At 43.9% G+C, this 24,276-nt stretch overlaps 1 protein-coding gene across 1 annotated transcript; it reads left to right on the top strand.

Moving 5' to 3' along the window:
* Positions 1-336: 336 nt before the first annotated feature.
* On the top strand, positions 337-23,294 carry LOC116493955 (hepatocyte nuclear factor 4-beta-like). Its single transcript, XM_032195642.1, has 10 exons — positions 337-451; positions 6,563-6,767; positions 8,668-8,762; positions 16,080-16,186; positions 17,280-17,435; positions 17,998-18,085; positions 18,734-18,886; positions 21,046-21,282; positions 21,913-22,026; positions 23,158-23,294. Exons 1-10 carry the CDS (start codon positions 337-339, stop codon positions 23,292-23,294), a joined length of 1,407 nt encoding a protein of 468 aa, XP_032051533.1.
* The last annotated feature ends 982 nt before the right edge of the window (positions 23,295-24,276 follow it).

Consider the following 24,276-nt stretch of genomic DNA (forward strand, 5'->3'; position numbering starts at 1 on the left):
CCTTTCTGCAGCCCTTTTCAAAATATTTGTGCAGGAACAGCCATAAACCAGGCTGTATTGACCCAAAGATGCAATCCAAGTTGTTTGAGTCTAGGCCTTATCTACATCATATTATCAGGACCGAGAGCACAGATGCACCCCGGGAAGGGAGGGGACTGAGCGCGAGAGAAGGAAAGGCTTCGTCCCTTCTCTCCTGGCACGGGGAGGGGACTGCGGGCAGAGCTGGGTAATGATTTGTCAGTGCAAAGGCTGGGGTGTCTCTTTGCGGAGGAAAAACTTGGCCGTGATTGACAGCAGGGCTGTTTTTGCCGCTTCCCTTGCAGTTGACAAGTAATAATGAAGCTTTGTCAGTCCATCATGGACATGGATATGCCAGATTACGTCGACTCCTTGGACTCCTCTTATACCATGCTAGAATTTGAAAACCTTCGGGTGCTTCCGAACAACACTGGTGAGATTTCTGTTTGCTTCCTCTTGAATAACCTCTATTACCTTTGTTAAAAAGCTGTACACCTAGGAAAGACAGGTAGGAAGTGTGGGGCAAAGGGTGGAAGGGGTAATATTTAAGCAGCTGATCTGCCAACCTCTGTTGCATCTGCAGTTAGATTTGGGCTGAAATGGGTCCCCTTCACTTCCTGGTCCTTTTTAGGTTATTCCTTTCCTTGGTGTGCGGAGCATCATGTCCTGAAGAGCCAACAAGGTATTGCAAATGTTGGCGGAGCTCTCGATGGCACACCACGCATTTGTCTCCCTGTATGAGTTATGTGAGGAGCTATTATTAATATTTCTGTCTTAAAATTTATATTTTTTTCCCCTATATAACTTAGGTTCATATTTAATCCTTGGAAAAAAACGCCTCCTGCATTGTTACTCACACAATGCACCATGTGTCTAATGTAAGTTCTTCCTAGGTACATAGATAGAGAAGTGATATACAAGTGATCACTTGCCTTTTTATTATTATTATTATTATTATTATTCCTTGCTACCAAGATTGTTCATCAGCCCTTAGGCCATATAAAGAACTTGGCTAGGAGTCATGAAGTTTTATATAGAAAGACTTCCGCTTGTTCACAGAAATAAAGCGTGTTGTGTGATATTCGGAATTTGAATAGTCAAAGGTATTCTAACTTAAAGCAAACACTTTTATGGGACATTAACTGTTCACTGCCTGAAATATAAAGGACACTTTAGCCATATAACATAGAACCAATCATATAACTGAACGAAATCCCAATGTTAGCAATGCCTCTGAAGAGTTTTGGCAATATTTCATTTAATTTGTTAAGAAGCTTAGTGAAATTGAGATGGGATTTTCAGTTTCACATTTTCTGATTAGATGTCTCATCAAAACAAATCGGAGTTTCAGAAGGGCTATAGCCTGTAACATAAAATGTTTAGACTTATTATTGTTGGATATGGACTATGTCAGGAGACAAGTAAAGTTATAAAAGGCCTGAGGAAATTAAAATTTAAAGTTGACTTCAGGAAAAGCTCTCTCTGCCCTTAAATAAAGGATTTTTTTTTTTTTCTCCAGATCCAGATAGACTTGATCTTATTTCTTATTTTTGAAGAAAGTTTTCCATCCACCACTCTACTCCAGAAATGTTATTTAACACAAATATTTCACTCACTGCTGAAAAACTAGATACTTTTTACTTTTTGGAGTGGTACAGATTTTCTCCAAATTCAATACAATTTTTCAAATTCAGTACCAAAACCTGTTTGGAGCTCTTTACGTATTTTTTTTTTTCATTCAGTGGAACTGACAGGTTGAGTTTTTCTGAAGTTTATCTAGATCAGTCTTGGGTTATTTGTCTAACTGTTAATGAGTAACTGGTTCTCTCAGGAACTAGCTGTTTTGAAATTAGCTTGTTTGTCTTGGGTAAGTGTCCTACAGTTTGTAAAAATAACTTTAAAAAAGACCTCAAATGTCCATGCATTGAAATACATTTCTAACCAGCCAAGTCATCTCCTGTAGGTAACCTTAAATAGCAGTTCACAGAAACTCTGTAGTTTCAGAAATATTTTTAAATTGTTTGAAAACAATTTTAGTCATATTTTTAAAAAATATATTGGTTTGTTTTAAACCATATCTTTCCTCTGAAAGATATCTTTATTTGTGAGAGATTATTCTATATTTCCCTGTTTAAATCTAGTGGTAGTTTTGCTGTGTACGTAAAAATGAACAGGATGTATTTTAATAGTATTGAAACTGTTTCTTACATGCTAAGCAATGTTAAAGTGAACATATTTTCAAATAAGGAAATACTTCATTAAAAACAACTCTTTCCTTCTTTGGAACATTATTTCATCAAAATTTTGAGGTTGATTAATGATGTGGAACAATTCTGGTGCTAAATTTTCTGCTTCAGGAAGCTGCTATAGTTTTGAGATTTGCCTAGGTATATATTTTGTATTTTCCACCTCTAATGTACTCATAATTTGCCAAACATTTTGAGCCTAACTAATTCAAAATGAAGAATAGAGTCTTTTGTGAGAGCAGAGGGGGAGTTTAAAAAGCTGTTTTATATAGAAAGAAGGCAAAAGGAAATGAATGAAAATCAATGCTAATCCTTTTTTTTTTTTTTTTTTTTTTTTTTTTCTTTTATAAAACATGTGTTGTAACTGCAGAAATTTTCCCATTTTGTACAAAGTTATTTCCTTTACCTTGGCTGGCATTACAAGCTGTATTCTCACTTTGTTTTTATGTGCTGTTAATACCCATTTCCTTGCGCTCTTGTCAGAGTTGTCATCTTGCTTAAAATATGAAGCAATATTAAAATATTGCATTAATTCTTTAGTCAAGTGTCAGCGAACACTTTCTCCCATGGTTGTGCACGTTTTCCTTTCTCAGCACTCAAGCACCATGCTAATCCCTGAGAATTTGGCACAAAGTTGGCAAAAAAAAACATTCCCAACTCCACTGCAACCTGGCTCAGCTCAAACTGTGAAAAAAAAAAAGTCAAAGGTATTTTGCCCATTGGAGTGTGCAAATTATGTGCATCCAAGACATGAGCCAAGACTCGCTTGGATTTCTGTGTGCATATAAGCAAAATCTGGAAAGTACAGCAAGGTAATTCTCCTTCACAGTGTGCATTCAGAAGAGATAGGCATTTCCTTGAAGAGCTTAATAGCCAGTAACATAACTGAAAGGAAAAGCAGCAAACAGCTCTGAGGAGTCAGGTATCATGCAGAGCTCCAACTCTGAATTAAAGCCAGATATCATTCCCCAGCAGCATGAGACCATCCTCACTGTTATTTCTTATCGTTCTGAACCTTGGCATCATCATTTCAACCCTGGTTTGGTAATGACCTACATACTGAGGCAGTATGTAACAAAAAATTTTATATATTCTGTTTGCAAGCTTGGTTGCCCCCGAAGGTGATGAAGCCACTGGGATACTCTCATCATGTCTAGAATGATAGGTAGAATCACAGAATGGTTTAGGTTGGAAAGGACCCTTAAGATCATCAAGTCTAACCATCCAGGCAGGCTGTGGTTCCTGCACTGCACATTGTTTATATGTAGCTCACAAAAGACATGTACTTGAAACCCCAAGTTTTAATGCCAGCAAACATCAGGGAAATTCCAAGTGAGGAGTCTGGCCACAACCACAGGTCTTTATCTCAGCTCAGGATTCAAACCATGTTGAGATGAGCATCTGCTGGGGGAACATCATCAGTTGCGCCTCTCCAGCAGAAATTTCAGAGATACTGTGTTGGCATGGATTAGTTGTTGTTCTGTAATGCCACGGTGATGAACAGCTGTAACTGATATGTCTCTGAGCATCTCTCTCCTGGGTGGCAAGGACAGTCATGAGCTTGTTTCATTTGTGAGCCAGCTGTACTCTGACCAGATTCATCTGAATATCTCAGTGTGATGCTGAGCTCCAGGCAGCAACCCCTCTAGAGAGGCACAATGTGTTAAATAACATTGAGCAGGTTATTGGCTTGTGTCAGGCAGGGCTGAAATAAATGGTCTGCAGTTTTCAGCTGATTTCACAGGCACACAACAGTGCCAGCAGGGGTCTTGGCTTTCCTCTGCCTTTCTTAGTAGTGATCAGTCCAGGAAAAAGCCAGACATTCCCCAAATACTGGGTAGGTTTGAAAGCCCCACCAAAAATCAACTGATGCATACAATCTTGTTTGTGCCTTTTCTTCAGAGCTAATTCTCATTTGGAACTCATCATTAGCTGGTGACAGGATTTTGTAATTAACATTAATCATCATAAATAACATGTGCATGCTGGCTTAAGGCTTTCCTTTATCTTTAAAAATTTTTATTCTTGTCCAATTCAGCTGAACAGCACATGTGGCTACCTAACACAGACTGAACTATTATTATGGGCCTGTTTGTTATTTCATGGGTAAAAATGAGGGCAAAATCTGGTTTGATAACTTCCTTGGGCCCTCACGTGCTCAGATCCGATGGTCTTGCCTCCTGTAATACTTGGTTTAAAGCTAGAGTATGAATGTCTTACTTGCATTAACAAATAGTTCCTCTCATGTCTTACGTAAGGGGGAAAAAAACAAAACAAAACAAAAAAACTCTTCTCTGCTGAGTAAATGCTTTCCAGCATCAGGGAACATTTTGCAATCTGGACCCAGCTGAAGAATGAAGAGTCCATTGGAGACCCAAATTGTGTGACCTTGGCTTGATTCTGAAGTCAGAAGAGAAAGCATGGGTGGAGCAAGGATACAATTGGCTTTCTTATCATCATTTTTGTTGTGCAATTTTTTAACGGAATCCAGCACATTCAGTGCATTTGTTTGTGTTCGTATGTTCCTTCAAAAAAATAGATGGAGCAACAGATGCAAAAATGTTTAGCAGCACAGTTACCCTTGAAGGAGTATCCTAGTACAGTCTATTTAATAAAAAGTTATCAAATCGACATAAAAAATAAAATCAATAAAAAAAATCAATTTGAATTGCCAATAAGCATCTCTGACACAGACTATTTTTGCAAAGGACCCAAGTGCCACTTACCTACTGACAAAAGTCAGAGCTGGAGCATCTTACAAGGATTTTGGGAGCAGGTGAATCACAACTTCTGTCATTACAACCTAAGAATTATTTCGGTACTGTCATTTTTTATTCTCATGATGCTCCCATCGCACTACAACCTACTTACTTACTCATCCCTATGTTAGAAGGTGAAATATAGATGAGAAGTGTCTTTTTGAGGGAGCAAAAGGAGACTTGACCTTCACATTTGTCAAGTCTTAGCTAAAAATATCTCCATCTTAGCCATAGCTAACAAACTTTGCAGTTTTTAAAAAGCTAAAGCTTTATTGGCTTTTTTTTTTTTTTTTTTTTTTTTTTGGCTTTTGATTACAATTTTCATTGCATAGCAAATATTTTCCCTATAAATTGTTTGATGTGTGTTCACATACAAAAATAACGTTCTCTCTGTGTGTATATAGAAGTGTTGTGTGAGGATGACCCAAAGCTATTTTTATGCATTATGCAGTAGAAAACCTTCTTGAGACTACCCAGATTAGGTGCCAGTTCCTCCCGTTTGAGCAATTTTCTCATTTTCTCATTGCTCAATACAACACCAGCTGAGCTGTTCCCATTTCTACCCAGCTCTCCTGTGAGACGGGACATGTCTCATCCTTTGCCTAGGTCACTGTAGCACGAGATTGGCCCCTCCGGAGTGAAGAACATGCTCCCAGAGGAGCGATAAATTCATAAATCATCCTGCAGCGAATGCCCAGGTCAGGACAGACTCCACAAACATTCCTTCTCTCAGCAAGATGTAAACACTGTCATCTGCGCCTTCTCATGTGTCCTTTTTTTTTTTTTTTTTCCCCAAGCTGTGCCTCAAATTAGGAGGATTAAGAGAGCAGCAAGGCTGGTGGTTAAGGCCAAGGGAGAAGTTTAAAGGGGAGTTTTCAGCGGTGTATACACGTGGCCCAGGCAGAGCTATTCCTGCCCCAAATGAGTTGCTGCAAACAGGGGACATGACAGTGGGCATTCATGCGACCTAATTTTAGGTGCCTAATTTAGAAGGCAGATCTTCCTGCACCCCTCTGTAACCAGAGAAAAGCAATGGCACCCTTCAGAGGGCAAATCAGAGAAGGAACCAAACTCAGGAGAACCCAAGTGCCCCTTGTAGGAGCTGCTGTCTCTCTTGAGGTGGTCTCAAGAGGAGGTTTCAAGGTGTTTTTCATCTCTGTCACTTGTGTGTATGAAGTTGTTCATCCTTTCCGTCTCTTCTCTGCTTTCTATTTATTCAAGTTAATGATTTTTTTTTTTCACTATATTTTATGATACTCTGCACTTGTCAAGAAAAACGTAGTAGTAATCGTTCAGTTCTTGTGAGTGAGCTGGGTTAGGTGCATTAAAATCTCTCTGTTCACAGAGGTGAAGGAAAACACTAGTGTAAGAAGCAAAGCCAAGGGAGCTGTGCTCAGTTGAGGCAGAGAACAGCAGGGCTGTGATCTGGAGGCTTTACCAGCAGCACAACATGTGCACATATGTGGGGAGGGCAGGCTCAGTGCATGATCTGCTTGAAAAAAACAACCTGCTATCACCTCCTTCTGGTCTCCACCACAGAGACGTCTAACGGGCCCTGTTCTCTGCCCGCAGAGACCATCCCGGCCGAATCAGCAAACACCAACGTGCTCGCCAATGGCATTGGCTCCCTCTGCTCCATCTGCGGGGACCGGGCGACCGGCAAACACTACGGGGCGTCCAGCTGCGATGGCTGCAAAGGCTTCTTCAGGAGGAGCGTCCGCAAGAACCACGTCTATTCCTGCAGGTACCTGCCCCTTCTGTGATAAATAACAGCAATTTATTGACACCGTAAAGAAATTGGGGTGAAGATCAGGTTGTACAATGGGGCTCCTGTCTCAGAAGCTGAATCACCATGGCAAGAATGCAAACAATAATACTGCAGCTTAGCCTTTGGCCAGAAGACAGGGAGCTAAGCCCGGTCACAATGTGAATGCTGACACCTTTTGTGACTCTGTACTATACATTTTGTGAGCTCACATTCACTGCTTTTCTCGTGCTATGAATCAGCGGAAACATAGTCCTGAGGTTTAACTGGTGTGTGTAAAACCCAGATACAGCTTCCAGGTGTGGAGTGACACCGCAACCTCGTCACAGCCCAGCAAGGGAAAGACATCCTGGCAAAGGACCAAAACTTGGGAGATTTCTTCTCAAAATGGTCTTGATTTTCCTAGTGATGCTCAAAATGAAAGCAAGAAATATCTTAGAACGTGTCACTCCCAGAGCCGCTACCTCCCCCACAGCTTCTCCATTTTTTATTTCAAACACATTAAACTATGTACACCGACATATCACTGATTAATTTACAATCATTCTGAGAATGTAGCAGGGACCAGAGATGATACACAGCCACTTTGGCACACAGGTATACATTTGAGTGACTTCTTTTTTTATACGGAGGACATGATAAATTATAATTTTTTAAATCTAAAATTTTATCTTGGTTGACCTTAGAAAAATGATGTTTATTTTAACAGAGGATAAGGGAAAAAAAAAAAATCCACCCTCAACCTTTTCATTTCTAATTAAAACCTGGAAGTTTTCTTTCTGTTCCAGAGTTCTTCCTCCCAGGCATTCCAAATTTTTGCAATGCGAGTCACCCTCCTTGTTCTAAATGCTCCTGGGGTACTTATCACTCTTGGACACACCAGCCACAAAAGACACCCAGTCTGATATCAGTGTCCACCTGCACAGTGCCCATCCCAGGCTCTGTGGGATCCCAGCAGGAGGAGGCAACAGCTACTACCGATTTCTTTGAAATTTTGGCTCTTATTCTCCTGGGAGCAGAGTTGTTGTCCCTCCCCAGGAATTGATGAATCACTGTGATATTTGGCAGTTTTGGGAGGATATGCAGGGTCGAAGCCAAGCGAACGGTAAATGCTTGCCTGTCTGTAAATCCTTATTTGGTGAGCTGCGCTCTATTTAGCGCAGCTCAGAGCTCTGTTGTTTATCGCAGACATGAATTCCTTGGAAAGTCTTCGGGCCTTTCTACCTTTGGCTTTTTACCAGCCTGGGGAAGTGCCTCAGCTTTTACAGCCTACCAATGGTCCCAGAGCAACCTGCATTGTCTCCTCTCTGCCTAGGAGATTCCTCTTTTATCCTTTCACCCGCTGTCATGAGAGCTGCCCAATCTACATGGGCCAGCCCTTGAACAGCAAGTAGGTTCCTAAATTTCCTGTTGAAATTAATAGGAATTGGGAAGCCACTTGCTTCAAAATTAGGCTATAGACACAAAAGGGCTTGTGGGCCATAGTGCAGTTATTCTACACAAAGTAAGACTGTTAACAAGAGGGACTGACCAGCCTCAACAGAAAACACCCCAAAATAATCTGAAAGTAGGAGATGTCATCCTTGCACCACCAGGCTCCAGCACAACTTGAGTCACAGTCACGCTTTCACAGCCAAGATCCTCACAGTCCTCACGGGGTGGGTGGTCTGAGATTGCTGCTCTCCCAGATGGAGGTGGGGAGGATGAGGAAGTGGGCCAAGCCAACGCTGATTCAATTCATTCTTTGCAAACCCTTTGGCTCTGCCCTGGGATTGAGCATTGTATAGCCTAGTGAGGACTGGGAAGGTATTTGGGGCTGCTCGGGGGGAGCAGGGTTCCAGCCAGCCTGGTTGCTCCATCTTTTCTCATCTCTCCCCAGGTTCAGCCGACAGTGTGTGATAGACAAAGACAAGAGGAACCAGTGCAGGTACTGCAGGCTGAAGAAGTGCTTCAGAGCTGGGATGAAGAAGGAAGGTAGGTGCAAAGAGGCCATTCAAAACTGCCTGCTGCTGTTTCTGGCCCTACGCCCACTGCGGAGGATAGCAGCAGCAGCCCTGGCCCACAGTGGTGCTTGTGTGTCTTAGTGAGAGATATCTTCGTGTTGCAGCTGAAAACCCCATTTCCCATCTCTTCAGATTGGAATTTCAGCTACGGCTCTGTGCCAATATTCACACATCCTGGGAGGCTTCAGGATATTTTAATTCTGGGAAAGGGATTGTCTTCTTCAGGGAATACTTCAGGGCACCTAAAAACAGATTCTGGCTCTGAACTCCCTGTAGGAGGCATTTCTCAACTAGATGAATCTAGAGATCTAGCTCGGTGCAACCACTAGAATGAGGTTTAGCCCAAACATGATGCTTTGCAGCTCCAGAGCTGCTCCTCCATGGCACAGGGCACGCAGGCAGCACTCCTGGAGGCAGCTGACTCCTGTGTCCACCCGAGATGGGACCTGAGCCAGAGTCAACCCCTTCGGTAGCTCTGTCCTCATGGTGTCTATGGCATGACTACAGGGCCAAGTAGTGCCGGTACAGATGGTCCAGCCCAGTATTGTCTGGTGCCTTTTGGTGAAATTCACACTGGCTGTAGTAAGAGTTAGGTGGAGTGTTGTTGAACATCTGGATATACCAGTGACCATCAGGAAACGTCTTTCCAATGCACTAAAGGAAATACTAGATGTTATAGTGCCTAATGCTTAAGTGAGGGGAAAAACCTTTCAGTTAACCTATTCCTTAGCTCTCTGCAGCCAACTTTCCTGGAAAAGTTTGGGACATGTCATAGCACTTCTGATTTCTGGTCATATGGTGTTTGCACAGAGGGAGAGAATGGGTGATACTATTTTATTTACTCCAAGCTTCCTAGGCAGAGACTCACGTACTATTGCAGATGGGATATCCCCCCACCAACATGCAGGTAGTTGAGTGATGATTACAATTCACACTTCACTTGAGCAGTTTTCCAGCCCATCAACAGTGTAAGAATTAGGGAGCTAGGAAGAAACTAGACAGTAAAAATCCATATCACCTAGTTAAATAACCCTCGCCTAAGGGGTGAAATCACAATTCCACTGAAATCAGGGAGAAATTTGTCACTTATTTCTGGTAATTCATAAGATTTCATGAATGATGAAAAGAATCTCTTTCCAAACCTCTGAACATATGTTTTTCTGGAGAACAGGGTGTCTTTCAGTTTGGCATAGGTCACGAATGTAGCAAAAATGTCTGTTGGTTTAATTTAGGAGAAATGGAGTAAATTCAATATCAGGGAAAAAACGTAACCGTCACAGTAAAATTAACAAACCAAAGCCGATCTGTTCAGTTCCAGGTGGAGACAAAACCAATTGCCAATGCGGTAAGCTTGGAAAAGCTGAAATCTGGTTATCAGCTCCTTTCTTTCAGCTGAAGCATGATTTTTATTGGTTTTATGGTAAAAGTTATAAAACCTTGGCTTGTTCCTTCATTATTGATTGCAGCTTGATGGAAGATGACTCATTTCAAGTTCCACATAGCCACATTCTTTGCAACGTTTTTATGAGTGCATGGTCAGGTTGTGTGCTCCCAAACTGCTCATGTGTTTGGTACAGAAGATTTTAAGGCACCTTGAGCAACTGCTTTGCAGAAATTAGCTTAGCTGACCGAAGCTGTATCCAAAACATATGTGCAGAACTGTGAAAAAAAAATATTTCTTGCACAATTGTGTGCACAAAAAGAACACAGTTATTTGCTTTAGGGTGGTTCTAGATTAATATTAAACAGTATTGCAAAGCACTGGGGGAAAAAAGAGAAGCCACGTCTTAGGATAGAGCAGAATAAGGATGATACAAATGTTTGTACATAATCTTTTTTCAGTGCTGTTCACCGATTTATGTCAGAGTTGTGACATCCACACTCAGGTTGTTATGTCAGGTTGTCCCAGCACTGGCACACAGCACCTTGAAACTTTTTCTCTGTCGCATCGTTTTTCAACCAGCCCATATAATAGCAATCAGACTTTCCAGGGTGTGGTAACAACAGTGTTTATTCACCGTAGAGGGGAAGAAGCTGGAAATGATCATTTTCCTGGCCTATGCGTGACAATACACCTGGGGTGGGGCCAGTGGGGTTGTGTCACCCTCACCCCTTCCCACCACCAGCACCCTGCTGACCCACTGTTCAATGGTTTTATGTGCAATGTTGGAAAACTTGCTGCTCCTCAGATGTTCTCATCCTGGAAAAAATAACTGATAAGATGGAGATCTGGATTCAGAGATTTTTATTTTTTATTTTTTCCCAATTTTCCTGTGTTGTAAGACATGATGTGACACATTTGGATCTTTCTTTCTCTTTGTTCCCCTGCTGGAAACTTCTCTTCTGGATATGAGAAGGAGAGGGACTATATTAACCAGCCTGGCAGAATGGAAATTTCTGCCTAAAGAAAAAGCTGTGTGATGCAAAAACATGAACTAGCTTTAGACTGGCTGTCTGTAGGGGCAATTGTGTAGGTGCACGGCTAAGGGTATCACTGTGGGCTGGTACTGGCAGCATGGTATTTCCAGGCTGTATGTTCAGCATAAGTTTGGGGCAGCTGGGCAGAGTTCACTGAGAAAAGCATCAGTAGAGTTCTTTAGATTGTCTTGGTTGTATGCTCTGGATTTGATTCTGCTTTTGGAAAGGACCAGGAATGTCCCACATGAACCCTATGCCTCCAGAGAGAAATCTTGGAGAAGGAATGTCCAAAGCATCCAGCTACTGCTTGGGCCAGAAGGGACCCAGGTCCCATCGGAGCCAGCAGGAACAAAAAGGGCCAAAATTTGAGACTTGTGGAAAATCCCGTCTCCAGATTTCCTAGAAATTATGTTATTCAGAAACACTCCTATCGCAATTACATTTTTGATATCAATAATTCAGTTTAATAAATAACCAATCATTAAAATTGAAACAAATGAGGAGGAAAAGACTTATGACTATGACTACGGTTAAGGGTTTCTGCAGGAGATTCATTCCCTTCGTCTCATTTTGTGATTAGGGCTGGGACAGTTCCACAGGATGGTCCATGTGTAACAATGGCATCGCTGTTTTTGTTTGTTTGTTTGTTTGTTTGTTTTTCTTTTTTTTTTTTCTTCTTTTTTTTCTTTTTTCCTTTTCTGCCTGTTCTCTCTACTTTTCTCTCTTTGCACAGGAGAGAGTTTGATTTCTGTTGATTTGCACAACGATACTGGACAGGTTTCTGGTCACTACAGTGTCAGTGAATGAGGAGTGCATCTGATATCTAACCACTCCTCAAAAAAAAAAAAAATACAGTAAGAGACTATTTTTAACATCTTATTGAGATCATGTTTAACCTTGAATAAATTAGCAGGGTGTGAGTTTTCCAATGATCCAGGCTACCAGCTCACATGGAGCTGGACACCTAATAACCTTGAAGCCTTTTGAAATGTCCAACACTGTACTGTCAGGACTCAGTTTACTGGTGAAGAAAGACAGGTTAATATTTAAGCTCTCAGCCCTTTAAAGTAATTTATGAATGTACGTGAAATCCTTTAGATCTATGCAGAAGTCAAAAGAATTATTGTATCACTGCCACATCACAGTAGGAGGACTCGAGGCTATTATTCATTTATTCTTGTTAAATTGGATAGGTTTATAGGATGGTTTTATTAGTGTTTCACAGGGCCTCTATCTTGTTTCATCCCTTTTGTTTGCGAATCTCTTCTGTCAGCTTGCAGCAGTGTGGGACCACAGTTTATTGCAAAGGGAGATGGACGAGTTGAAGGATCTTCCCCAGTTTGCGATAGTCATAAATCAGCCCACTGCACGTGAAAGGATTAAATGTGCATGTACCATTGGGTTTTACGTGCAAATAAAATGTACCACACCTACAAAATCAAAGATAGCCTAGGGAAAGAAAATATACTTGTGCATATAAATTAACTCAGCAGCAAGAAGGAGTAAATCTGTCAGTGGAGATGGAAGCACTGTGAGTGCCAGCACCACACTGGGGCACTGCACCTTCCTCCTCCTGCTCTCCATTTGTGCACACACACATCCACATCTCATTTAATACACTTCCAATCCCATCAACATTGAATGAGGATTTTTTTTAGTGGATTTATAATAGAAATAGTACCTCCCATGTAGGCAGGTGGCAAAGGAGGGTTTTAACCTCAGCAGTTACCATGGAAAGTTACTGGTTTGGTGTTGTTCCCATCAAATCAATGCCTCTGTTCGTATTTATTGGATTCCCCGGAGGTTCCTTGTCACATGCTCTGCACCGATGTGCCAAGGTAACAAGGACAAAATGTTTGGGAAACGCGGGCTTGTTGCAATCCCACAAACATACCGCTGTTTACTCAAGAGCTGCAGCGAGCTCCACAGCCCACCCGCTGTCACCCTTGATGCGCTCATGGCAAAAGGGCCTGGACTTGATCTGAATATTAAAATGTCAGATGGAGGAGATGTTTGTTTTCCCGTTTGCTTCCCACAGCCGAGACGTGTCAAATTCCCTGGAGGGAGATGTGGGCATCGTCCTGCCTTCCCTACAAATTCCCTGGGGGAAAAGTCTGGGCTGGGGACATGCTGTCTCTGGCCAGCAGTATCACAAAGACATTTTTCTGCTGACGTCCCCTTGCATGGGGCTGCAGTGGCCCTTCCCATCCCTGGCACCCATCTGCATGGCTCTGGGCTCCTTGCAGGGCCTCCGAGCTATTTTGGGTTGGGGCCCAGAGCCACACACACCGCAGACATCACTGCCCCTCCGCTGGGAGCCTGACCGTGACCCTCGGATGTGCTGGCTTTGGAAACCAGGGCACTGGGCAAAGGATGGGAAGAGAGAAAAAAGATGAGGGAGCAAAGCTTCTTCTGGAAACAGTGGGAGACAGTACTGGGATTTTAGTCCTTCCTGCATGTTTGCTTAAAGTTATTCACTGAACAGCCACGATCACGTCTGAGCCTGAGCGCCCTCAGCACCAGTGATGCCTCACCACGGATGACCTACTCCTTCCTTTTTACAAGCACAATAAATATAGCAATATAATTACCCCACAGCAACAGATTAATTTTTGTGGCAGGTAAAATATTAACTCCCTCTTGTATCTAATTCCACAGCACCTTGGGTACTTTCAGTGATAACACCCAAATCACCTTGAGAAAGTCGGCCGGTGCCATCCACTTACACTTGAAGATTGGGCTTATCAGGGCATGAGGGAAGCATTCAAATATGTGCCATAAAAGCACCCAGGAGAAAAACAGGCTGCAGGCTCTTAAAGGAGTCTGCCATCAGGGCCCAGGGCTGGTCTGGGGGACCCATGTAATGTGCGTTGCTTGATTAGAAAGGCAGAATTGGTAACTTTTCTTGGAATTACATAAAAGAGCCCATTTGCCCCAGAGAGCATCTGCTACTAAGCCAGCCGTGAAAGGCTGGGCAGGGACTTTCCAAGGATGGCAGCAATGCCATATGTGCGGGCGGGCCGGCTTCTGGTCAAGGCTGGATGCTTTCTGGTGGACAGAGAAAAGCAGTGAAGGATTAATCTGTGCTGAATATTAATCATAGGTAATGTGTGTATTTCCTATAACCACCCTCAGACTTGGGGGGAGCCCTGCCCGAGTGCCTTCTTCCACCACCCCCATGCACAGGGTAACACATGCCGATATCTCAGGTCAGTTAGTGGAGTCTCCTACCTTAACCTACGTTTTTTTTTGTTTGTTTAAATCAATATTTCATTGCCTCCAGAAAGTATCTTTAGACTGAAAAGGCTCCATTGCTACACAATTGTGCATCGCATCTCTTCCAAATCGATGTACCGATCATTCAGGCTTTCATGGAGGGGGTGAAAAACCCAAAAGTGGCTTTGGTTTTTGATCCCGGCAGCCCCGTGCCCAGCATGCTCTGTTCAGCTGCCAGAAGGCCCTGGCTGCCAGCAAGGCTGTGTCCCAAATCCTGGAAAACAAACACCACACTTCTGCCAATAATGGGAAATATTGATCTCATCGCTGTTGCCTGTTTTCTGCCCTTTCACTTTGTTGGCCTCTCATCAGAGGCCAGTTGGGAAAAGAGATAAGAGGTTTGACCTGAGCTGGCAAAAGAAGCCCATAAAACCAGCCACTTTCCCACCCTGTGTGAGAAATGGTGCCCACATCTCCTTTGAGAACTCTGAGAAATGAAGGGTTCTCGCTCTGCAGCAAGGCCCAGCATCGAGACAAATTCTTGAAAAAAGAGTGGGCAAACGGGACAGATTTTGCTGAATCTGAAAACAAATAAACAAAACAAAATCTTTGCTGGAAAAATCTGCAGCCATGTTGAGACAAATGCTGCACTGGTTAGTTTCCGAGGAGTTAAAGCCCTGTAAGGAGTGCTGTGACAGCTCAGCCTGAGTCATTCCCCCAGAAAAAAAAAAAAAAAAAAAAAAAAAAGCAGCCTGGAACTGCTGGAGGAAGAAGGAGGGCTGTGCTCTATTAGCACCACATGCTCAATCTTCCTGCTCCCTCTGCCCTGATGGCAGTTGCCTTTTGGAGCTGTACGTGGCTGAGATGGAGGAGCTGTCAGGAAAACACCAAGCCCAGGTCCTGGCTCCATTCTCCAGCCCCTGGGGGCTTGTTTGCTGCTGGACGGAGGCAATAGGGCTCAGGAGAGAAACTAACACTGAAGCCATGGCTGCTTTAAGTCTAAACCCTGCATTTTCCCTTGCTGCTGCTTTACTCGGTGGCTGCAGCCGAGGTGAAGCAGTTGCATGGTGCAAAAAGAAGCTGCTGACGTGCAGTGCATCCCTGATATCCCCCATGTAGGGCTGAGAGCAAGACTCTGGATGTAGCTTGTGTTTATGGGAAAGGGTGGTTTAAAGGGTAGAACAATCCTAAACCCCAAATCAGCCTATTTTCTAATTCAGCATGGCACAGCCCTACCTTTCTGTTTGCAAAACCCTGGGGCTGATCTTTGCTCTGCAGGGTCACTGTAAAGTGTCCAAAACCTCGCTGCATCACTGTCAGTAAGGCACAGGCTGCTTGGGGAGCTCAGGAACAAGGGATGGTGCAAGGGGGGATCAGTGGACTGAAACTTCCTTTCTTTTAAGCTGCTTTAATGACGTGACTCCATGTGAGCAGCGGCAACGTCCCCTAAGGACCCCCACCTGTGAAGCCTCAGGGATGGGGGACATGCAGGCTGTGAGGTGGGATCAGAGAACAGCTTTTCCAATGCCGTGAGACGAGATGAAGCTTGGGAGCAGATATCCCAAAGCCCCAGCTTGCCCTGAGCCCCATGAACCCTGCAGTCAGTCGTGTGGGGTCTCCCAGCTAACAGCGGTGCTGTGCGCTCTCGTTTCAGCTGTGCAGAACGAGCGGGACAGGATCAGCATCCGCCGGAGCAGCTACGAGGACAACGGCTCACTGTCCATCAACGTGCTCACCCAGGCCGAGGCCATGGCACAGCAGGTATGAAACGTGGGTGCAGCCCCTTAGATAAGTATATGGCCTTCAGCTACTCCTCCCGGGTTAGGGACTCGCTGAACCCACCAGGTTTTCCTCCTTTGGCTCTCTCAGAGCCAGACGGAAGAAAATGCTTTAAAGATACCCAAAAGCAAGCAGTAAAAATCCTCAGTGCTTTCTCCAGACAGCATATCCTGCAAGAAGCAGGTGGAGCCTTTGGGGTGTGAGATGCAGAACTGAAATTCCAAGGGCTGAGGGGTGCTGCAGAGCCCAGGTCCCCCCTGCCCCCCACCTAAATTATTACCACCCCCCTTAAAACTCCCCATATCCTGTGCAGAAGTTTAACCCGCCTCACGTGCCCTGGTCTGAACACAACATTCCCATCATGGTCTGTTATATCTTTCATTTTTTTATTTTTTTTATTTTTTTTTTCCAGGACAACAATTTTAGGGGAGGAAAACAAAGCTAATAAAACCGCTGGGCTTAAACTAACACTGATAGCTTTCTTATTTCACGTTCCACAATGAATCTCACCCTGCGTGTCCTTTAAATTCCTATGCAAATAGCCTTTCTCCACAGAGACATATGGTCCAGATGTTGCATATTACATGCAACAATACGTCCGCTTCCTTTGCAAAAATTATATTTTAACCCTGTCCCCTCCTTGCAGCTCTTTAGAGAGCAAAATGGGCATTTTGTGTCCCAGACAGCCACCTGGGGGGGAAAGCTGGATGCATTTCATGCATTTTGCTGGCTTGCAGTGAAGCTCAGCCCCATTTTTGCTGGCTGCTGTGGGAACATGAAGCAAATTTTGTCCTGAGGCTGCCAGGGGGAAGGAGGCGGAGGAGGGCGGGTGTCTGCTGGGACCGAGCACCACCTCGTGGAGGCTTCGCCCTGGGCTGGGGAATAAGTGATTAGCCCCAGCTGCAAGCCTTTGGTCAAAGGCCTGATGAGATTTTTGTCCAGGAATGTTCAGCACGTTACCCGTGGATGGCTGCTGTTGAGGAACGATGTGGTTAAGAGCATGGGAATGGATGCTCGGTTGGGAAAATCGCACTGATCGTGGTCCCAGTGCTAAGCGGGGTCGCTTCTCTTTCAGTACGCGTCGCTGAGCCCGGTGCACAGTGCGGACATTGCCATGAAGAAGGTTGCGACAATCAACGACGTGTGCGAGTCCATGAAACAGCAGCTCCTGGTGCTAGTGGAGTGGGCAAAATACATCCCGGCGTTTTGTGAGCTGCCGCTGGATGACCAGGTGACGTGCAAATGCCTTGCCCCCGCACATCTACTGCCTCCCACACACATTCCCAGCCCTACCTTCCAACGGGGACATTAATATAGAGATCACCCTGCAGAGAGCAATAAAATTGCAGGACAATAATAATAATAATGCACAAGGGAGTGATTAACAATGAATCCAGTAGCCAAAATGCCCCAGAATATGGAGCTGATCACTCCAGGATGCACAAGGACCCAAGCAAAAAGGTGTTCCTTTTATTGAAACCTGGTGGATGGATATAAAAAAACATTTATTTCAGAATAACTCCAATAAACCAAAGCCTTATTTGCCCTTTCAGATGAAAACTTTTATTTGTTGTGAACATAGCACTTCTGAAAAGTGAAAATATCCTAGTAAATTATAGCACTTCTGGACAGTGAAGATTTCCTAATAATTTCTAGCTCTTAATAGTACTTAATCTGTAGATCTGACAGATCTAAACAAACACTGAATTTGGCTGAATCTAACCAGCAACAGCTCACCATTCTGCTCTGCTTTGAAAACTTAATGCCATTTCTGTCTTCTGTGCCACCTCCAGGTCGCCTTGCTCAGAGCCCACGCAGGGGAACACCTGCTCCTGGGGGTAGCCAAGCGATCCATACCGTACACTGATTTTCTATTACTAGGTAAAGTAGTGAAAGCATTCCTGCTTTTATAATTTGTACACATGAAATTGTGGCAGAGAGAACCCCAATATTAAGTGGGATCTCAAACTGTTTTGCCTTTTTTTTTTTTTTTTTTTAACTAATTGCCAGATCCAGGCAGTGAGCTATTTGGGTATTGGTGCTGAAAAATTTAGCACACAGGCCTATTAAAAATGATAGTGTGAATAAGTAGCCTTTTCATGTAACTCTCTGCCACCAAAAATACAGATGGGATTATTCTTGGGAAAAGGAGAATACTGCCCTTGACAGCAATGTGTTAACGCAAGAGTGGGAGGGAGAATATTGTTTAAAAAAATGCACCAAAAATAAAGATACAACACCACTTCCAAACAGATGCTAGGTATAACAGAGGGTAAATCAGAGCAGAAGATGGAGCAGGCTTTGTGTATGGTGTGACTGCACCAACATGTGCAAAATAGATAATTAAGGACCAAAGAAGCACATCCATGGCTTGCTTCTCCATCAGTCTGAGCATGAAGCTGCATACTGGAAATCTGCTGTGCGTGGGCAGTGGGACTACCTGGCAATAGGGGTCTGGATGGCTTCTGGGTGAGGCCGTGTCTGCAAAGCTGGAGCAAGTGTCCAAATCTGGATTTCTCATCTCCCCAGGGAATGACTTCATCATCCCCATGCACTGCCCGGAGCTGGAAATTGCTCGTGTGGCCACCAGGATCTTGGACGAGCTGGTGAAGCCCTTGCGGGACATCCAGATTGATGACAATGAGTACGCTTGCCTTAAAGCCATAATCTTCTTTGACCCAGGTGAGCTTCATCCTGCTTGCTGGGGCAAGCTTGGGGCTCGAGAAAGGGTTGGTGTGTTACAAAAGGCTATGGGAAATGGGGCAACAGGTGGGGAAATGCAGCTCTTCCTCCTGCTTTTGCAATTCTAAATGTAATGTCTAACTTCAGAGTCACATCAAGGTTGGTGAGCTGTTCAGCAGAGTAAAGAAAAATCTCTGGACTGCTTTCTTGCCTCACGGGTGAAGCAGGAGCTCTACAGAGCTTCACCCCATGGGTATGAGCGTGATGGGTGCCACAGACACAGTGCAGGGAGTTACTGTTGCACCCGTCAGTGTGGAGCATATATGGGCAGGGAAACATCTTTCAGGACATCTCTGGAAAACGCTGATGTTGATTCTGAGCTACTTTCCTTTCTCCCTCAGAGTGTCCTGAAAAGCACACTTGCAAAGAAAGTGATATTAGGAGGCAACAGAAGTAGTGGGGAAAGCAGCCAGAGATGCAGGCTGTGAAGCCCAGCGAGGCTGAGGACACCCTAACCAGGAAAACCCCTTGGCAGCAGCTCTCTGTATTTCACTCTGTCTCTGCTGTGATGAGCAATATTTAGCAGTGCAGCGAGGACATGTTGGAAATGGCCTCTTCCCGAACACTTTGCTATTTAGGACGTAGTAACACCAGCCAGACCGATGTGCAAGTCTCAGCAGACCTTAGAGGAGTTTTTCTGCTACTGCAGGGTGGCTTCAGGAAAGCCCATCAGTCTGAAATGAAAGAGATGCCTACTGAGGATATATGTGCTTATACTGAATTATGCATAAGCTAAGCGAATCAATTGAGCAGCAGCTTGAAGCATCCATGAGTTCAGAAAGGAGTTTTAAAAACCACAGGCAGCTGGACTGTTCGGGGTATTGAGTACCCAGAAATATCAAGGATGTTTGTTAATGGAGCTTGCTGGCAGCCAGTCCTGGCTGAGGGCAGCTCAGGGTGGAGAGGAGAGCAGGGAAACACACAGAGGAAAATAAAAGTTTGCTTTGAACCTTTGCTACATTCTTGTTCCTCAAACATGGGGGTTTTCATTCCAGCTCAGGTACGATGCCCTTGGTACTGCATTTGAACCACTTTATTGTGTATTGCCTTGTAGCTTGGAGAAGAGATGGGAAACAATACCAAGTTGAGAACAACGCCCTTTTGTCGTTGGCATCTATTAGCATGGAAAATTAGCATATCATCTCCCATTAATCATTTTTTTGCTGTGTTCTCTGATTTAAAATCGAGATACAGGAGTTTTACAAACATCATGAACTTTGGCTTGCCAAAGAGCCTGCCACAAACCTGTGTAAGGATGGTGTAATCAAAAGCAGTCTGCAAATTACCTTCTCAGCTGATTGGTATCTCAATGAAGCTTTAGATTGTTGCAACAATGAGTTGTGATTTCATCTGAAAGGAAAAAGTGCAAAGTTCCACAGAAGTGAAATTCATTCATGCTAACAAGTAGGCTTGTCCATGGAGTTACACATTGACATACAATAACGTGCTAACTACTCTATTTAATCTCTTGGCATGATGATCCCTAAAATGTATTGCTTGGCAGTTCTTTGTAGACTGAAGGAAACAGTCCAGCGAGCCAGAAATCTCAATTTTAGATAGCAGGAAAAGCAGGAGTGGAGAGCTGTAAATCCTGACACTTCAGCCTACCCTTGAAAATTTACTTGATTAAGCAAAACTGGACTGGTAGTGCATGGAAAATGGATCGACTGCAGGTCAAAGACAGGAAATCCAGACAAGAATCTGATGCTAGAGCTCATGTGTTTACAACAGATAAACTCTAAACCTGTGTGGATTTAGAGGCAGTAGTTGGGACTCAAAACTTTCAGGCGAAAATCCCAGGCTGTTTACTTGGACAAATACAGTTCCGCTTTTAAATCCTTCCTCTTCGCTTACGGCTGTAGCCAGATATATCCATCTGAATCAAGCTCTTACTATTTCCCCTCAAATATCTTACTCCATCTAAGATATGAAGTAGTGACAACCTGATGTAAATCTATCAGATAAACTTGTACACTCAGAGAGAGCCAGTGGAGTCACTTGGGTCTCAGCCTTTTTCCTCCACAGAGCCTGACTGCCAGAGTAACACTTTTTGGCTGCAAAGGCCATCAATTAATTTTATTTCTTCCTCCCCTCCCCAGACTGCAAAGGCCTGAGTGAGCCCGGGAAGGTGAAGAACATGCGATTCCAGGTCCAAGTCAACCTGGAAGACTACATCAACGACCGCCAGTATGACTCCCGGGGCCGGTTCAGTGACATCCTCCTCCTGCTGCCCCCGCTGCAGAGCATCACCTGGCAGATGATAGAGCAGGTCCAGTTCGTGAAGCTTTTTGGCGTGGCGAGGATTGACAGCTTGCTGCAGGAGATGCTGCTGGGAGGTACGAACCCTGCTGAGGAAGGATGGCAGAGCTGTTCTATTTCAAAGCCATTATGGGGCTTCTTGCCAGGGTTTTTGTCCTCTGGCAGATGTATGGTAGGGAGAACCTGGTCCTGGGAGGAGGGGAAGTGAAGGCTCAGTTTGAATTTTAGCTCAAACATGGGGTCTTCTCACTCGAGTCCAATCCCTGAGCTGTTTTTTTCCAGTCTATCTCTGAAAATCTGATCTTTGGACAATTTAGAAGCGGGTACATCCTGTGTGCTTCACGCCACTGGGAGCTTGACTTTTTGTCAACCTACGAAACTGATGCAGTTTGCAGGGAGATAACACATCTTTGCTAGCACTATGCGAAAGTCATAACTTTATGGGAAACCCTGATATGAGCGGTAATTGCAAAGTACACACAGAGATGAACAGCACGGTTGGTTATTAGCTGAAACCCCAGCCATCTGGGAGGGCTGTCTCTGGACATTGAAAGGGCTGAGAGCAGGAAGGAAGCAAAGAGGAGCCAAGATATTAACCCCCACCCACAGAGGTCTCCCACATTCCCTGAAAAAAGATGCTTGTGCCAGAGCATCTGGCTTCTCGGTGACTATGCAAAGAACAACGTCCTTATCCAATTCCTCTGCAGGATCCACCATCGACCTCCAATACCAGTCCGGACCTCCCAACCTCAACCTGGAACAGCTGCCAGGACACGTCCTCCCAAGCAACATGAGCTCTGTGATTCACACTGTCCCAGACCGTATGTGTCCATTTTTGTGCTACTAGTGTCAGGTTATTGAAGGGACTGGATAGGAGAATTGGTTAAGAAAATCAAGTTTAAGTTTATTTTTTAATTTTTTATTATTTTTTTTTATTTATATATTTAAGCATTACACTTAGATCTGAGTTCACATCTCCCCCCTTGCTGACTTCCTTTAGCATGAAGTCTGGAAACACGTTCCACAGAGAAGCTGAGATTTTCAGTTAATAGCATGAGCCAAAGGGATTTTGAGATGCTACTAAACATCCCAAGAATAAATAAATAAATAAATAAATGAATGAATAAATAAATAAATAAAATCAAGAGTGGTGACGGTGAGTGTCTATTAATGTAGACAGCACTGGGGAATACCACAATGGTGCACAGACAGTTAGTGGCAAGAGTTTCCTTAAGTAAAGCATTCTGGTTGCTGTCAGCCAGAACACCATCCAATCTGAACAACTGACCATCTTCAACCACTCCAGACACTGCTGCCAGGCAATTGCTATTTGTTAAGGCATTTATCCACTGTAGTAGCAAACAGATTATGCTATTTAGAAAAAAAAAAAAAAAGAAAAGAAAAAAAAAAAAAAGCAGAGCATGATTTGCAATTTCACAATTACTGCCGCCTCGTAATCACAATGCCTTACACAGCTTCCTCTTGCAAGTTTTGCTCATACACCTCTAATAGTGTGTTTTCCTGTTTCTTGACCATATTAATGTAGGTATCTTGTTTTAGGTTTCTGTCTCTTTTTTCTTTTAAAGCCACCTTGCAGCAAGGGAAATTAAGAGAGATGCTGATGTAGACACTGAGTTCTGTAAATGAAGTCTAGTTGCCAGCAGGTTGAGCTTTCTTCTGATTAAGAGAGTAAGGAATAAAAAGCAACTGGGCACAAGCATTTCCCAAGGGCAAAATACTGGGAAGAGCTGGTGTGTACCTATCAGCCCCTCCTAGGCCTCATTACAACCCAGGAAGGAAGAACATGCCTGAACTGGGGCTGGATTCCCCCCACCACCACTCCAAAGCTCCTGCTCCTTGGTTCGTAGGATGGTTTGCTGATTTTATTTGGACACTGCTCTATTGACCAGCAGCAAAGGCCATTCTAATTCTGTTTCTTTTCTCTCCCACAGCATCTCCTGAACCATCCCTTCCATCTCCTTCTACAAGCACAGGCAGTGAAGACTATAAACTAGGCCCTAGCGCAGGCCCCAGCGCTGTAGCGCAGCTCTTGCCTCAGACAGTTATACCCAAGCAGGAGATTTTATAGGGAGAGTGGAAGGAGAAGCTGGGAGCAATGTGGAAACCGTGCTGAAAGTGAATCGGGCCCTTTCTTTTTGCAGAGGCAAAGCACGGCAATCCCCTGCCTGTCACCGGACCTGTCGGTCACACACTTTCCTGTCCGTGAGTAAAGCACCAGACACCAGACTGCAGCAGGAGCCTCGCCATGGGTCATCCCGCCGCCGTCACCCTCATTTGTCACCCCCAGTTCACAAGGGATTGCGGTTAATGCTCTTTTCAGTAGGACCAAGACTGTAAGCTCTTCGGAGCAGGGCTTTTGACTGCACATATTGTCATCTAACTCAGTGTGATCACCACCCTTTTGAAGCCTTTTGCGCCTTTTTGAAGCCTTTTGCTATTTTATGGAAACAAACGCCTTACACAGCTCCTGTTAATTGTTAATGAATACATTCTGTCTTGAATTGGCAGTATAGAAAGGTCTATCCCCATTAAAAAATTAATTACATTCCCATTTCTCTTGCTGCAAGTTAAGCTTTAGGATGACTACCTTCATAATCCTTACAGGCTTTCTTATGTCACACAGCTGTAATACTTCTTCCATGTAGACCAGCCAACTTTAATGCTGGTTGTTATGTTGTTGTATTCCATGATTTCCAATGTGTATGGAGTCCATTTGTTGCATCTAACGCTGCTGCAAGATGGCAGCAAGACCTCTGCATTGGTCTATGGCTGCCTGGTCTGGAAAAACCCACAACTGGCAGCAAGCTCAAGAAGCTGTTGACTTACCAAATCATTTCTTTGCCTTTCCTGCAAACTTTTACTGCAACCATATTTGGAAGAAGCAACAGTCCTGGCGAAAATGCAAAAAAGAAAAAGCTTTTCCCGCTACATAGGTGTGATTTTGCTGCAGTTTTTCTAAATCTTTGTAATGTCTGTAACCTAAAAGTTATAGCTCTGAATTTGTCAGATAAGGAGGAGGCAGGTCTTTTGTGATCCATGTATTTAAAAAT

Source organism: Aythya fuligula, chromosome 12 (assembly GCF_009819795.1).
Source record: "Aythya fuligula isolate bAytFul2 chromosome 12, bAytFul2.pri, whole genome shotgun sequence".
In the NCBI taxonomy this organism is placed as follows: domain Eukaryota; kingdom Metazoa; phylum Chordata; class Aves; order Anseriformes; family Anatidae; genus Aythya; species Aythya fuligula.